The sequence below is a fragment of the Thermobia domestica genome, chromosome 10 (assembly GCF_964235325.1).
Source record: "Thermobia domestica chromosome 10, izTheDome1.hap1.1, whole genome shotgun sequence".
Lineage (NCBI taxonomy): Eukaryota > Metazoa > Arthropoda > Insecta > Zygentoma > Lepismatidae > Thermobia > Thermobia domestica.
This window is the reverse complement of record NC_137463.1, coordinates 115142425-115159879: the sequence shown is the minus strand read 5'-3', so window position 1 is coordinate 115159879 and position 17455 is coordinate 115142425. Positions and strand designations below refer to the sequence as shown.

The 17455-nt window shown below is 32.5% G+C and overlaps 1 protein-coding gene across 1 annotated transcript; it reads right to left on the bottom strand.

The window, feature by feature from the left end:
• Positions 1 to 6010: 6010 nt before the first annotated feature.
• LOC145662066 (uncharacterized) lies at positions 6011 to 13395 on the bottom strand. Its single transcript, XM_081727401.1, has 2 exons — positions 12926 to 13395; positions 6011 to 6952 (listed from the first exon to the last, which is right to left on the bottom strand). Exon 1 carries the CDS (start codon positions 13364 to 13366, stop codon positions 13034 to 13036), a length of 333 nt encoding a protein of 110 aa, XP_081583527.1. The 5' UTR covers positions 13367 to 13395; the 3' UTR covers positions 6011 to 6952; positions 12926 to 13033.
• Between the last annotated feature and the right edge of the window lie 4060 nt (positions 13396 to 17455).

The window sequence follows — 17455 nt, the reverse complement described above, 5'->3', positions numbered from 1 at the left end:
TTCAGGTGAACGAGTTTGGTTTATATAGCGCGAAATTTTCTCAATTAATATTGAAACAGAAAGTAGTTGTAGGTTTCTGCCACTTCTGGTTTTAGTAGAGAGATTAGAGTGGAGATACAATTTTTGAGACGCTTAATTAATTACATAAAACAGCTCCTCCTCTGTATCTATTACCATTTTTACTCCAAGCGACCAGCATTAAAACCGGAGGTGATTAATTTCTGTCACTGGTTTTAGTAGAAAGATTAGATTAGAGATGGAATATATTCTTTGGATCCTTATCTGTTTACAGAAAACTATTTCTCACTATACATTATGGTATTTATTATATGACAATCAATGTTAAAAACGGAAGTGGTTAATTTCTGACACTTCCGGTTTGAATAGAGGGTTGAGAGAGAAGATGCTACGTATTCTTAAAACTCAAAATCGATTCTAAACTCCACTTCTAGCTGCCTCGTACTGTTTTACTCTATTATAGATCAATATTGAAACCGGAAGTTGTAGCAGATTTGTCACTTCCGGCTTTAGTAGAGAGTTAAGGATATACAACTAATGTATTCTTGGGACTCTTAATCGATTGCAGAAAACCACTTCTTGGTATGTACTGCCGTTTTTTAATCTATAGTGATCAAAGTAGAAACTGGAAATCGCTGATTTCTATCACTTCCGGTTTGAATATCGCCTCCATCAACGAATTCTTGTCCTAACGTTTGACCCTCAATATCCTCACCAAATTTGGTGGTGATTCACTTGAGATTTTTTGCCACCCGGACGGACATACGGACAGGATAAATATATAAAGGAGTTTTGATAGAGGAAACTTCCTAACTATCAAATTAGCAGCTACAATTATGAACAAACTAGAAGAAGGAGGGGAAAAAATGTTTACAAGAATTGGATAATCCTCTCTCTACACAAGACAGAGATACATCCAACACATAACAGAAGGGTTTTTTTTTTTTTCGAATTCGCATATGCAAACAAATCCAATATGAATAGTCGTATCATAAAAGAAGAAGAAGAAGAAGATAGTCATTCATTTGATTGCCTTCTGCCCATTACTGGGTTTTAATTGTTATCTAAACAGTGTTTATTACGTTTTTATTTTTACCAATGTATTGATTTAGAGCTTTGAAAATTGCACACCATAATGTTTGATACACTTGTAGGGCTATAGCAGACGCAACCTACCACCACGTCAAGTTACAGTCAAATTATATGAGTACGGTTAATGCTTTCTTCCTTTTTCTTTCTTCCGAAACTCTGTCTCAAACTTTGACCGTCCGGGAACCAAAAGCCTGCCCAACACACGCTTTATAACAGGTCAAGGTCTACCATTACGCCAAGTTTGATCCCAATCGTATGACTTCGGTATATGACTTATTGTTTTAGAAAATATGACTCAAAATTTGGCCGTCTATAACTCAGGTACCGAAAACCTAAGCAACATAATATTTTAATGTAGCAGTTCAAAATGTATTCCCATGCCAAGTGTCATTCAAATCGGATGGATTCGATTGAACTCTTATTGTAAAAATATAGGGCCTTGATTTTTCAAGAAAAATAGAATTAAGGATGAAAAAGAAAGCGCACAGATTTCCCTGTATTGAATGCAAATAGAGGATGGCTTTTTCCAGTAGTTCCTCCCAGGGACGCACCCACGGAGGGATAAGGGGTCCACCGGGTCTGGGCTTCCAAACTTCCTAACACAACATACATTTGTACACTTTTTTTTTTTTACTAATCCTATACTTGTTTAACAGGGAAATGATTGATGTATTAGCATAAACATTTGATTTTATATTTCGCCTGTATTTTTTCTCTTATAAAAAAACATCAAGTTCTATAATTTAAAAAAAATATAGCTGGAAGTATTTTACAATTACTTATCAAGTACAGAATAATACCCGTTCAATACTGCATAAACGTAGTGGTTCGTAGTATTGGGCCCATCCCAAAGCTTGGATCATCTCCTGCAACAAAACTTCTGGGTGCGTGGCTTGCTCTCCCCAACATTGATCTCTCATTTCCACGAGAAGCAACTTCACTTTTCATATAGGGAGTCGGAGATTTTTAATTAATGGTGGTATATTTTCTTCTATGCCAAACATAGGTCTCTATAGCCCCCCTTGGATCCGCGCCTGTACATATATATATATATATATATATATATATATATATATATATATATATATATATATATATATATATATATATATATATATATATGATTGTTTTTTGGTGTTAGCTCATTTGCTAAAGTATTCGTCATTACCAAGAAACACATTCAAGTCATTTACAGCACTATTCATTCACCTTGTCAGCAAACTATTCACAAACCACAGCACTTCAGAAACATCGATTATTTTATTTACTAAACAGAACAAGGGTATTTAATCGGAAGAAATGCAATATTAATGTTTAATTTGCAATATTTGAGAAACGCCAAAAACGTCAGAGAGGAGTAAAGACCTAAGATAACTCATACGTCCAGTGATGATTTCAGGGTAATATTTTTCTTTTATTTTCTTTTAGTTCCTTTACGTGCTATTTCATGCAAAATGGAGTACAGTATCAAGGAAATATTTTTTCTACACATATGTTGCATAACTCTACATGCAACGCATGAACAAAAGTCATTAATTTACTTATTTATAGAGTGATGTGCTATTTTGTCCTAGGAATGAGAATTGAAGAGAGGAGTAGGAACTCAAACAAGTAGCAGTCACAGTGTATACCACGTGAAGGAGTTTGGTTTGGTTTTTGATAAACCAAACTCGTTGAGAAGCTAAATTTTACCAACTCTAGGCCTAAATATAGCATTGTATCTCAAATTTAAGTTAAAAATATTTGAAAATAAAAATTATTTAAGTCTCTAAATCTGTCGAATAGAAAGCCATTTAGTTTCATTTTAGCATTGTATTTCGCGGAGAGATTAGTATTTTGCATCCTGAACATTATACTAACCCGCTAGTCTCAACAGCATTACGGATAGTCTATCAAGCAAGGATAATATCCATACTTGCTCCCATAGAAATACATGGGGAACCGATTTTGATTATCTTTAACTTGGGATCAACTGGATGGATCAACTCGATTCCCAGCATTTGACCCTCTGCATCAAATAGTTCTACATAAAATTGATCTTAATCCATAAAGTAGTTACTGAGATTTCGAGTTCTTGATATTTACTCATAGGCAGAGTCAATATGTTGATATAAAGGAACTTTTCGGTAAATTTAACTCCTTAATTAGTAGTTAGACATTCTAGTTGCAGCTTCAAAAGGAATAAGTCTCATCCCATGTAGTTACAGTAATAAGTACACACACGGGTCTCAAGTTTGATTTCTGTTGAGAATTTATATGTACGCATAATTTTCGGTGTTAACTCAGTGTGGAAACGCAATTTGGTAATATCTTAAATTAAGATGCAGTGAACTCACATGTAGAAAGGCAGAAATAATGGCAAGACGAGAACCGCATCAACCAATTGAAAGACGTCTGGTCTACCACAATTCTGCCAGGTGTCTTACATATTAGGTCATAGTACATCACCAGGTCTCTTCATAACTACAAAAAAAAAAAAAAAAAAAAAAAAAAATCATAGAGAGGAAATAGTTCTAATCATAATAGTGGCAAAATTCACACCGACGTTAGAATAAATATCCCTTATGGGGCAAATAAGAATCTCAAACATGAAAATCTCTCTCTCTCTCTTTCTGACTAAATGGAAATTTGATCTGGAGTTCAGCTAGACAAAAAGAAAAAAAAAGCCTCCAAATTGGAACTCAAGTAAAAAAAAAAAATAATCCAGTAAAAAACTTTCATTTTGGTCAAATTGAACTTCCAGGTAAAAAAAATATTTCCGCAAAGCGATTTCCAATTTAAAAAAAAATAAAAAAAAAACTTTTAAAGAAAAATATAACTTAAAGTATATCTTGTCCAAATAAAAATTTAGATGAAAAGTAAAAGGTCTCCATTGGATCGAATGAAAATTGTAACAAAAATAATCACATTAAAAATAGAAAGAAAGAAAGAAAAAAAAAGGAAAGAAAACCTGGCGAAATGGATTTAGAAGTTCAACATTGAAATAAATTGTTGCGTAGTTAGCACATTCCCTCTCATGGAACAACACTTTTTATTTGTCTATTTTAAAATTTGTCAATTACATTTATACCTTCAATCCTTTACCTATAAATTTGATTACATATATATATATCATAATATTCTATACACATCAACACTATATATATATATATATATATATATATATATATATATATATATATATATATTCGTATGCGTCATGAAGAATAAAATAACTAGCTGATAGACACATATACCTCCAGAACATGTTTTGTTTGCAACGGTCTCCACCCATTCGTATATCTCACACCTCTAAAATCCCCCTACCCCTTACAATCATCTATCTATAATTCAGTCTTTTATTAATTCACTATGTAAGAAAACGAAAGAAGAAAAAATAAGTGGAGAAAGAATATTTTGAAATGAAATGAAATGTGTTCTCGCTTGAAGCCAAATCGAAAAACTCTTTGACAAGCTTTCGCGTCAAGTTCCAAACGAATTTCATCATAAATTGATCGCTCTCCAGTCGAGCCCGAAAAGATGTTGAGGAGAACAACAATACAATACAATACATGGGGAGCACTTGGGCGGACGGGATGGACGGACTGTATGTAACACGCGGCTTTTAAATACGTGCTGCGGAACGCGACTAACAAGCAAAGGGAAAAGAAAAATGGTGGAGAGTGGCATTATTTATATTATCTCATCGGATATTTTATGGCGAGTGTATTTGATATATTTGCTTGAGTGATGCTTGAACAGATTCTTCAGGCTTTTGTCGTGTATGATATATCGCCCTGGTTTCTCCTGCTTGGCGTTTCAAGGGATATATCCGTAAATTATCCACAAACATTACATTACATACATACACGTTCTTATATGATATGTGAGTGTCTATGTATGTGTGCATGTTGTGTGCATAGAAGGCTACGGAATCAATGGTAGGCATGTCTTGATGTAAAGAAGCTGTATATTTGAGAAGCCCCATGTTTGGTTATGTTACAGTGTTGCCAGTTTTTGGTGTATTGTCCCAGGTGTTAGGGGCTTCATCCATCTCTCTGGGTACGGCCAGTGCAGGCAGCGTCGGGCGGCTGATTTAGACGAGCGCTCATTGCGACTGTAAATCATCGCTTCCCGCAGCGCCCGTCCCCCGCCCCACTCTGCTGATTTATAGCGCAGGTTTTGTCGGTCGTGGACCCTTTTTCAATGCGTAATTGTGTAATTCCCACACTGTGTATGATCACGCAATGCAAGGCCCTGGCGCCAGGGCTCCATCTGGCCCTCGCATGGCGTCCTTCACCCCCGCTGATGCTCCATGGCGCTTACATGACACAGCTCGTTAAATATGCATCGCATCGCCAAATACTTCGGAATGGAATAGGCATCGTCATCAGTTACACCAGGAGCACATGAACAAGCTCTATATAAATGCATCTGTTTCTATGGGTGTGCGTGTTTCTTTTGTCTTTGGGAACAAGAAGTTAGTTACCTCAAGCTTTGGACTTCTATGATCTCCTCTTCTCGTCTTTTCTTTATACACCGAGCGTTCTCAACAAAAGCAGGGTAAATGAAATGAACAATTATACGGACTAGTGTTCGTTAAAACGTTACAATTTGTTGGCCACAAGTAGTCAAATTAGTTATACAGTGGCGTACACAAGGAAGATTTTGGGTTTTAACCCCACTTGAACAAGATATTATGGAGAAATATACATTTACTATATCTATATCTATATCTATATCTATATCTATATCTATATCTATATCTATATCTATCTATCTATCTATCTATCTATCTATCTATCTATCTATCTATCTATATATATATATATATATATATATATATATATATATATATATATATATATATATATATATATATATATATATATATGAGTGATGAACCCAACCTTGATGAAATTCTGCGTGCCGCCACTAGATTCTAATATTAACAGCCTACCCTGTTACTGGGGAGCCAAGGTAACTTCGGGGGAGAGAAAAGTTTAGTTGATCTTAAATTCACAGTTTATAAATGCTATATTAGTATATATTATATATAGTATATATATAGTATATATATAGTATATATATAGTATATATTATATATAGTATATATTTATATATATTAGTGTATAAATGCTATTATTATAAAATACAATCTTCGTTTTTGACCTAGCAGAAACAAAAGCATTTGATATGAATCGAACACTTAATATAGCTTAATGAGATTTTAACAGATTTTGAAGGTTGAAGATTGATTACAATTGATTACAAGATAATAAATTGATGAATAGGTAATTCTATCAATTGAATATAAATCATACTTGCCTGCAGAAGATAAACCTATTTGGAATTTCAATGAAAAGAAAAGAGGAAATATCGGAACAGATGGATTAGCAATAAATAAAAGGCTACTTCTGACAAAACTTCTAAAAACAAGAAATGAGGCGTTCAGAGCGCAAGGGATTCAAGTCCAACTTACGCTAATAACACCGAAAAAATATTCATATGAATATTTAAATATCAAAATATTCATACCTACAATTAGTGATGTCAACATTTACATGTCTCTCCTAACAATTTAATTTTTGCACGCCTCAATCTGGAGTAGTTTAGATTTTTTCTTAAATTTTATTTATTTATTTATTTTAAGATTTGTACGTGTACCCCACACATCCACACATTAATTGGCAATAGGCACTTGTTCATAATTTGGTGACCTATTACTCTCCGAGATTTCTTCACAGTTTTGATTGGTCCAGCACCTCTTTACCCTTCTCGGCTAGGTTTTAAACTCTTGTCCATCTTTTTTGCTATCTGTGTGTCCTTGCTGTGCCGGATAACAGTTTCGTCATTAAAGAACCTGAAAAAAAAATAGTATCACCAAATTAGTGTGTTGTTATAAATATCATATAGGCCCTATTGCTTTACTAGAACAAAAGAAGTTTCAGATGCAGCCGTGAGGCTAAATGATGCAAAAAAAAAAAAAAAAAAGACATTTCAATTTCAATTAAAAATAACAGTATGTTCCACCTTTTTTTGTCATTATAACACAAAAAAGTATTTAATTACAGCATTCTGAAGAAAAGAATATAAGATGTTCAGTAATCAAGGATAAGCGATCACTCGATAGGAAAGAAGAAAGACAAGTCGGTGGACGTCCCTCTAGTTCGAATGAATTGTTTGTAGAGCTGTTAGAGAAATGTTCTCCGACAAAAATGTTTTACTAAAAATTTAATAGTTTTGACAATAACTGTTCTGAAAATGTAATATTTATACTTTATAATTTAGATTTATGCATAAACTAAAACCAGTTAAACTTGAGCCTTTTTTTTAAGCTTAAGACACCTTTTAGATAGGAGGTTACTCGAAACAAGTGTATCTATTTATATACATAGCAGTTATTGACGCAGTTAAAATTCGAGAGAGAGAGGAGTTAAAAGCGCTATTCCCAAGTTTCCAATTTGAAATATATTAACTTGATATAAAGGAAGAAACAATAAATTCTGTACATAATTAACTTTTATTACCGATAGACTAACATCATACACAAAATATTCGCCTTTGGCTTTAATTTTGTAAATTGAAATTATCTGAGGTTCTAATGGAATATCTGAATCTCACAATAAACTTTTTCCCGTACGGAGAACGAGATGTAAGTGAAATCCTGTACCAAACACAAATGAGATTGTACATGTACTTTTTTTTTTTTTTTTTTTGTTTATGCTACTTTTTCTTGTCTGCCAATTTGAGTTTAAGCAACCCACATAACACACATGAAAAGATGTATAACTTTTAAGGAATTTTAGACGTAATCAGGCAATTACCATGACCCTTGTGATACGTTGGACTGCATAGCTTCGCGTGCAGGCTACCAATGAAATAACAGTGTGAAAACCAATAAACATCTCTGGACTGAACATAAGACTTATAAGCAGTGAATGTCGTAATGGGACCGTTTTAATTGTAGAATCCACTACAGGGAAACTAAGACGATGCTAGAATAAGTAACCATAGAAAGTAAAATTAAAAAAGTGAAATTTTCAATTTTTTCTCCAAACCCGGCTTTATATATATATCTATATATCTATATCTATCTATCTATCTATCTATCTATCTATATATATATATATATATATATATATATATATATATATATATATATATATATATATATATATATATATATATATAAAACTCCATTTTAGCCGGGTTTTTTCCATCTCTACATGAAACTACAACGACTCACCAAGGGTAGTCGTCAACCTGGTTCGATCGATGATATATGAATCTTGAGTGGTAGCAACTGTTTGCATGTAAAAATATCTTTAATAATTATATATACTATTATTCTCACCTTTTCTATAAGAATTATAAAGTCGATGAACGGTAATAAAATGGTTTATTAGTTGATACACTTTATAATATATTTTCATTCAAACTGTCATGCACACAGACATGATGATTAGGTATCCATCAACAACTACATAGCAACAACTACATAACACTATCCCATAATATATTTTTTTTATATATATCAAAAACATTCTTCTTTTGTTATTATTAAATTAACATTCTATTAAGTATATTGCTTATGTATGAGCACTTTCTGCCCAAGGTGCAGGTAATTATTAACCTATCCAAAGTATTTCGTTATATAAAATGTCGCCCGACAATTGGACTGAATATAAAAGTCATAAGCGAGCTTGGCTTTTATCTTCAAGAACCACTGGTCCGTTTACAATAATGGTCCTACACTACTTATGCCTTTCACATTTTGATCGCCTCTCGTATGTATCTTCATTACATATCATAGATATAGATACATTTATAACAAATCTTTCACTTCACTAATACTTATCTTTTATTACATTAATTATATTTATTTCATTATCATTCATTACATTATTATTATATTTTATTATTAAAATGTCGTCGCCCATTTATTTAATCTTTGAAGGGTGCGAAGTCAAAATCGTAAGAAGCAATTACAGTTAAAACATGAGTTACCATTATCCAGGGCGCATTATATAATAATTATATTGGGTGATATTTTAAAATAAACATTGGATCAATAAGGCATCAAAATATAGAAGAATCTCATTCAAGACAGTCGTTGAATAATTAACTTAATAGAATGAATCTTATACTTAACATAATCTTTGGCAGTTAAGTTTTCAACACAAGTCAATCTAATATAAATAATCTTTGCTTTTAATTAATTATGAATCGAATTATGATTCTTCACATTAACAAGAAAAAATAAAAATCATTTGAAAATTAACTTTCCAGTCTATCTAAAACTATATTTAAGCACTTCAAGTATTCATAAGAGTCGTTTTCATTATCAACATTAACTCATAAAATTGAAAACAAAAGTTCACAAGAATCTATAACTGATATGGGTTTAACCTAATTTCATTTACGGTAATCAGCTTACATTCGTACTTGCATATGATTCTAATAAAGTACATTGTACTGCACAATCATGATTAGGTTCCACAATATGTTGTACATGTATTTCATCGTGATTCTGATTTTGATACGAAGTGCCATCTCTTGACCTCCAATTACGTCTATCCATGTAGCTTGCTGTATTCCTGGAATTTCGCCATACATTCCGTCTATTTTTAAACCTATTTTGATTATATGGTCTAACATAAGGATTGCTACGATTAATTAGGTTAGGCGGATTCCCTACATAACTTTGCCTATTTTGCTCGTTTTGATTGCTAGAATTTACTCGGCTTAGGTTGTGTTCCGTATCGTTCACACTTCTGATATTTAGATTCCGAACAGGTACAAAATGATCTGAATTATTCTTATTTTTACCCACTCCTACTTGTTGATTCAAAGCATGGTATTGAGTTTCATAGCATTGGACAAGCATTAATAAATGATTGAAACTCATACATTGTGTAGAAAACAAGATCTGTTGTAACTTAAATGGGAGCAAATTTCGAATCGATGCTATTATTCTAGATTCCGATTGCAAGGGATTTACGACTTTTAATTCGTTGTATGTATTTACAACAAACTCAACAACAGATTTGTGCAAACGAGGATTGAAATGTTGATTTCTAATGGTGGCATCTCGATTTGCAAGCAAAAAGTCATTTTCATAATTCGCGATCAATGCCGCTTTGAATTCCTCATATGTATTGATGTGATCACGTACTGCTTTAAACCATAAAGAACATGGTGGGAGTAATACATGAGGGATTAATTTCATATATTGTGATCTATCTATACACATTATATTGCATTCGTCCTGAAATTTTTCCAGGAAAGAAGTAGCGTTTTCATTACATTTACCACTGAATTTACTCATAGCCCGTATTTCACTCATCTTAACACTTAACTTTACCTTTCTTTTATCATTCCGTGTACTTATTGGGTGACAATTCCTATCCATGACGTGATATGTCGTTGCATCATCCCTTTTCCGCCCATCTGTACTCTTCGGATGAATTTCTTCCAAAATAATATCCTCATCAGACACAGGTGAAGGCGAAGTCATCTCTGGTGAGTGGGGAAACTCCAAGCGCTCACTACCCATATTATTGTGGTATGTGTTGTCCTTAACCTGTAGCGTCCTAATTTCTTCCTGTAGAGTAGCTATCAATTGCGTATTTGCACGTATGTTGTTAGAATTATTGATGTCCTGAATCTTTTGCTGTTGAACAGAAGATTCTATTACTTCTAAATCCTTTTTTACATCACTGATTTCTTGGATTTGGTGGTTGTGCTTATCCTGACAATCCTCAGATATTCTTTTTAACTTTTCCTCGAACTGCGAGGTGGTGTGATTCATCGCCTGGACAATTGACTGTTTCGTTTCATCGGACTTCTGTTCCATTCGTCTACTTAATTCCTCGTATTGCTTGTTAGATTCTTCAGACTTCTGTTCTATCTTCTGTTCTATCGTCTGCTTCAATTCCTCGTATTGCTTATTGGATTCTTCAGACTTCTGCTCTATCGTCTGCTTTAGCTCGGTAGACATCTGAATGAATTGTCGCTGTAAGGCTAGCAAGATTCGGTCTTCTGATGTCATTCCTGGTGCTACACTATGTTCACCGTTGTCACTATTATTGGATTCATTCTCCATTGCTTCACCGTTCATTTTTCTTATAATTATTCTACCACTTCTTAGTCTTGTGAAATTTGTATTCATTAACCTTATTACAAAAGTAAATTCACCCTTACTTTGCTTCGGGATATGAATTTATGAAAAGTCCCGGGTGAGGTAAACCAAATTTTTAGCTAATCCCGGTGTGAAGGCACCAATTTTTTTTTTTTAACGGTAATAAAATGGTTTATTAGTTGATACACTTTATAATATATTTTCATTCAAACTGTCATGCACACAGACATGATGATTAGGTATCCATCAACAACAACCTAGCAACTAATTACATAATACCATCCCATAATATATTATTTTTACATATATTAAAAACATTCTTCTTTTGTTATTATTAAATTAACATTCTATTAAGTATATTGCTTATGTATGAGCACTTTCTGCCCAAGGTGCAGGTAATTATTAACCTATCCAAAGTATTTCGTTATAAAACCAATGAGAAGTAAAAAGGAAGTTTAAAGGAAGAGCAGTTATTGAAGCCCTCACAAATGTCGCACCATTTTCCTTTTTAAAATAAATAGCTAATTGTTACTCCAAAGCCTTCGCTTCTGTGTATGCTATGGGTTTTAATTGTGATTAATAAAAAGCTTCAATTGTCTACAGTCTACTTTTAAAAAAATGCCTAATCAACCTACGACTTCTCAAATAGACCTATTAATTCTCAAATCTAAATTTAGTTATGGCCTTTTAATGGTAGTATGTCATGTGGATTGGCGGTGAAGATTTTTAAATACTGTACTGTAATAAAGGTAAATATAATATGTCTGTATCTTATATATTGGGCTCATCTTGTTTACCTTCTAAATTATATAACGTTTCATGTGGACAGTACTTGTGTACTTTAATCACAACCTTATTTACATTTAATACGACATTTGTCTTAATAATGAAGAGCAAAACACTTCAACATCATGACTATCTCTTTTCAAATAAAGGCAGATAGACAGCGAAGATATTGAAGCGGCAATGCTGAACTGTTAGTAATTAGCATTGTCATATAGTGAGATGATTTTGTACGAGGAGAGTTAGATAAGTTTCTGGCCTCGGAGGGAAAAACGTGACGCCAGGAATTCTATTCAACGTAGTTGCCTTGTAGGTGGACACACTTAATACAACGATCCTGCAGCAATTCTATCTCATGATAATAAAACATTTTGTATTGTGCTGCTAACCATGCTTCTGTAGCTGATATGACGTAATTAGTGCATCTAAATTCAGATTCTTTCAGGTGCATCTTAAGTTTTGGGAGAAAATGATAGTCTGAGGGTGCCAGATCTGGAGAATAGGGGGTTGGTCAATGACATCGAACTTAACTTCACACAGTTTGTTCATTGCTATGGCTGCTTTGTGGCAAGGAGCATTGTCTTGCAAGAAGGCTATGCGTTTGGACAGTTTTCCTCGCCTCTTTTCCTTCAATGTGGTACGCAATTTTTACAGCAGGTTCACATATCTTTTAGTATTCAATGTTGTGCCTTTTCCCGGATATTTGTTCAGTATTACCCCCTCATAATCCCAAAAAATGACAACCATCACTTTTCCAGCGGATTTTTCTCTCCGACTTTTTTTTTTTTTTGGCTTTGCTGACCCACTATGGCATCAATGTATAGACTGAGATTTGATATCGGGATCATACACATATAATTGCGTTTCATTAACAGTAACAATTTGTTTAATAAAGTTGGAAGTACTAACTGAAAAATGGCGCAACACAGCCGTGCACAGTCCCGTCTTGTCCGTTTCTGATCAGCTGTGAGTAGTTCGGGCACCCACTTTGCCGACAATTTTTTCATACCAAGTTCTTCATGCACGTTGTAATGCACACGCTCGACACTGATCCCTAGGATCTCTACAATACGTAACAGACGATTTCTCATGTATGCAAGGATCATGTTGTGCATACGATCCAGTTTCCACGGTCACCACTGTTTTGAGTCTTCCACACCTCTCCTCATCTTCGGTGCTCCTCCTGAACCCTGCTACCCACGATTTCACCATGCTACATGAAGGACAGTCATTGGCCATTGTCTGTGTCAATTCATCAAAAATTTCCTTTGCTCCCATATTCTTTGAGAGGAGGTATTTGATGACCATTCTCTTCTCATCTTGGGTAAAAGTCACAATGTACTTCGCCATGGTCACTTCTAATGATGTGAGGTGGAAAATTTTCCGCTATATTTTTCCGGAAAATTTTCCGTTCTAAAAAAAAAAAAAATATCATTAATCAAATAACAATTTCTCAGCAATCATAAAATTGGTTGAATTCATGTATAGAAATGTTAAAAAGTGAAAGATCGTTTAAAGAATCTGAAAATTTTCATGAGTCAGAAAATTCTCAGTATTATGTAGGAACAAAAACAATTTTTCATGAATCCAAATATTTTCTGTCTTGTGCGGAAAAATTGAAGAACTTTTTATGAGTCGGAAAATTTTCATCATTTTGAAGCAAAAAGTAAAAACTTTTTGTGAATCGGAAAGTTTTATTGCCCTGTAAAAAAAAAAAAAAAAGTGAAAGGAATTTTCATAGATCGGAAAATTTTCATCACGATGTAGAAACAAGTGGAAAAAACTTTTCAAAAGTCGGATAATTTTGCACATTATGTATAGGTATGTTAGGTGGAAAATTTTCCACTATATTTAACCGCACATAGAGCTACAAAATTAAATTTCTATAGAGGAAAGTTAGTCAGCAACAAATTATAATTTTCCAATTAGCTTTCGGGAACCGGAAAATTTTGTAATATTTCAAGCTGGGAAGTAAAATTTTACACAGTGTTTCTCTTTCTCTCTACCTCTGCGAGCTCCTTCGTAGCTAAGCGGTTAGCATATGCGCTTTTGGCATGGAAGACCTGGCTTCGATTCCCAGCGGAAGTTCATGTAGTGCGGATTCCACGTTAATCAGTTGGTTCCGTCTTATATTGTCTCGCTGCTGAAAGGGACGTTAAACTCAATTCAACTCCTCTCTCTCTCTCTCTCTCTCTCTCTCTCTCTCTATGTGTGTGTGTGTGTGTATGCAAAGTGCAGAGAACATACATCGAGTTCGTAGAGTACAAATATCCCATTCTATTATTTTAAATTTCAATTTATTAAAAGTCATGAATATTTTCCGATTCATAAAAACATACTGCACTTATTCCTACATCGATGTTTAGCCGGAAAATTTATTGGTAATAAATATTGTCTTAAAAAGTTTCATGAAGTGAAAATCTAACGATTCTTCGTTTCAAGAATGTTTCAAGAACTTCAATGCGTTCTTCCCTCAGAATCCACCTTTGATCTTACAATAAAGATTTCGTCAGTTTAATACGCATAAGACGGTTTTCTGATAGCTTTACTACTTTTATAGATTAACATACTGCAACATTTATAAATAAGTAGATATAATATAAAGTGCCTACTGTAAATTTTTGACTACCCAAAATTCGGGTTTAAGTAACTCATGAAAGCAAATACTGACCATTTTCTGGAAATAAACATTTATTTATTCATATATTCATTCAGAAGAGAAAGTGAAATATAACTAATAAGGAAGCTGATTTGTGTAGTTGTTCTTCCAATAAAATAATAAAAGAAACAGAAAAGGCTGCACTATTAGCGCTGCGTTCTAAAAGCAACAAGTAATTTCATTTTAATTTACAAAATAAAAAAAACATATTTCTTTATATATATATATATATATATATATATATATATATATATATATATATATATATATATATATATATATATATATATATATATATACACTTGTTCTATTGAATCGTTATTATTTCGAATACTTTTTTATACATAATAATGGTAGTTTTACAATACAAATATCTGCTCTAAGATGTTAATTAAACAAAATTCCAATATTGAAATTATGATTTACGAGTGTTAAATACAATAAAATCATTTTTTCTTACTTTCTGTTACAAAATTAATCTTCATAGGGAACTTTTATGTAGTTATTTCATTACATAGGCAGGCCTACATGTGAAGAAATAATGGAATTTTCTATTTCTGAAATTGATAAATTCGCAAAGGTTTCTTTTCAATTTCTTGTTACATTTTAAATATAGGAAAGGGGATATTTGTTCTCTAAGAACTCGATCTATGTTCCCTGCATTTTACACACACACACACACAGAGAGAGGAACACTATATTTTTACTTCCCAACTTGAAATATTAGAAAATTTTCTGGTTTCGGAAAGCTAATTGGAAAATGATAATTTGTTTTTGTCTAACTTTCTTCTACAGGAATATAATTTATAGCTGAATGTGCAGTTAAATATAGTGGAAAATTTTCCACCTAACATCACTATACATAATATCCAAAATATCCGGATTATGAAAAGTTTTTTCCACTTGTTTCTACATCGTGATGAAAATTTTCCGATTCATGAAAATTCCTTTCACTTGTTTCTACTAAGTAATAAAACTTTCCAACTCACAAGAAGTTGTTTTATTTTTTGCTTCAAAATGATGAAAATTTTCCGACTCATAAAAAGGTCTTTAATTTTTCCATACAAGACAGAAAATATTTCGATTCATGAAAAATTGTTTAACTTGTTCCTACATAGTACTGAAAATTGTCTGAGACATGAAAATTTTCAGATTCTTTAAACGATCTTTCACTTTTTAACATTTCTATACATGATTTCAATCAATTTTATGAATACTGAGGAACTGTTACTTGATCACTGATATTTGCTACGAACGGAAAATTTTACGGAAAAAATATAGAAGAAAATTCTCTACCTCACATCACGGCTAAACAACGATGTAGGAAAGTGGAGTATGTTTTTAAAATTTCCGTTTCAAAATTTTCTGGAAAATTTTCATCATTGTACAGGACAGACAATTTTTCGATTCATGAAAAATGTTTCTACATAGTACTGAAAATTGTCTGAGCCATGAAAATTTTCAGATTCTTTAAACAATCTTTCACTTTTTAACATTTCTGTACATGAATTCAATCAATTTTATGAATACTGAGGAATTGTTACTTGATCACTGATATTTGCTACGAACGGAAAATTTTCCGGAAAAATATACAATAAAATTTTCCACCTCACATCACGGCTAAACAACGATGTAGGAATAAGTGGAGTATGTTTTTATCAATCGGAAAATTTTCATCACTGGTCACTTCAAACCTGCAACGAAAGAAAAGCATTTGAAATACATTTACATTTTTTTGCAAAACATTCTCTAAAATATAGTTATATATCATACTATACGTATTTTGAAATATGAATTCATTTATTGTGTTAGGCAGGAAACTTATCCTCCCTCATATTATTTGGAAAGGAGAGTGGCCTACATCATAGGATTTACTATACAATAGAGTGGTAGTAGCTTTGGACATATTTCTAAGTGAGAAATACGACTTAAAACCTTTGACATCACAATGTTATCACAAAATGTATTTATTTTCCAGATGGAAATAATGTGTCCAAACTTCGTACCACTGTATTGTAATTTCTCCCTTTTGTTTTATAACTATTTGAAATAGAAGATGATACGGATTTTATGAAGAGTGCACTCTTAACCCTTCCAAGCCAGTCAAGAAAGTTTAGAACGATTGGAAAATATTAGACAAGGTCCAATTTTTGATATTAAGTGTTCCTTATCTAATACTATATACAAAGTTTAAATAATATTAGATAAAGAAAGATAAAATTTAAGGAGACATGAAAAATTATAGGAGATCCACAATACCTATCTTCTCTGGATGGTAATATAAATATTTTATACATAAATTCTAAGAATTTTGTAAAAGAGCAAATTTTCAAACAACTTGCGTTCTGATCTTGGGCTGACCCTTTGATTTGGTGGTTTTGTCTTGTGTTCCGACCAGTCAGCATCTTGGACTAGTTGATTTTTTAAAAAATTATACTGTGCACTATTTCGTATTACATTGAATTAACTTAGCTTAAAGTTTAATGTGGGAGCCAAACCGGATATCAAACACACGGCAATGTGCACATACAAGTCTTTCCTAATCAGCCTGGAATAAATTTAAGAACCCGAAAGTAATAATAATAATAATAATAATAATAATAATAATAATAATAATAATAATAATAATAATAATTATTATTATTATTATTATTATTATTATTATTATTATTATTAGAACATCCTCCACATTAAACATAGCATCTCAGTTTGATGAAACTAAAATACCGCACACTAACCCTATATATATATATATATATATATATATATATATATATATA

What these genes read in the sequence shown, in the direction of transcription:
- LOC145662066 (XM_081727401.1), bottom strand. Translation starts at nt 13,366, where the DNA reads ATGGCGAAGTACATTGTGACTTTTACCCAAGATGAGAAGAGAATGGTC.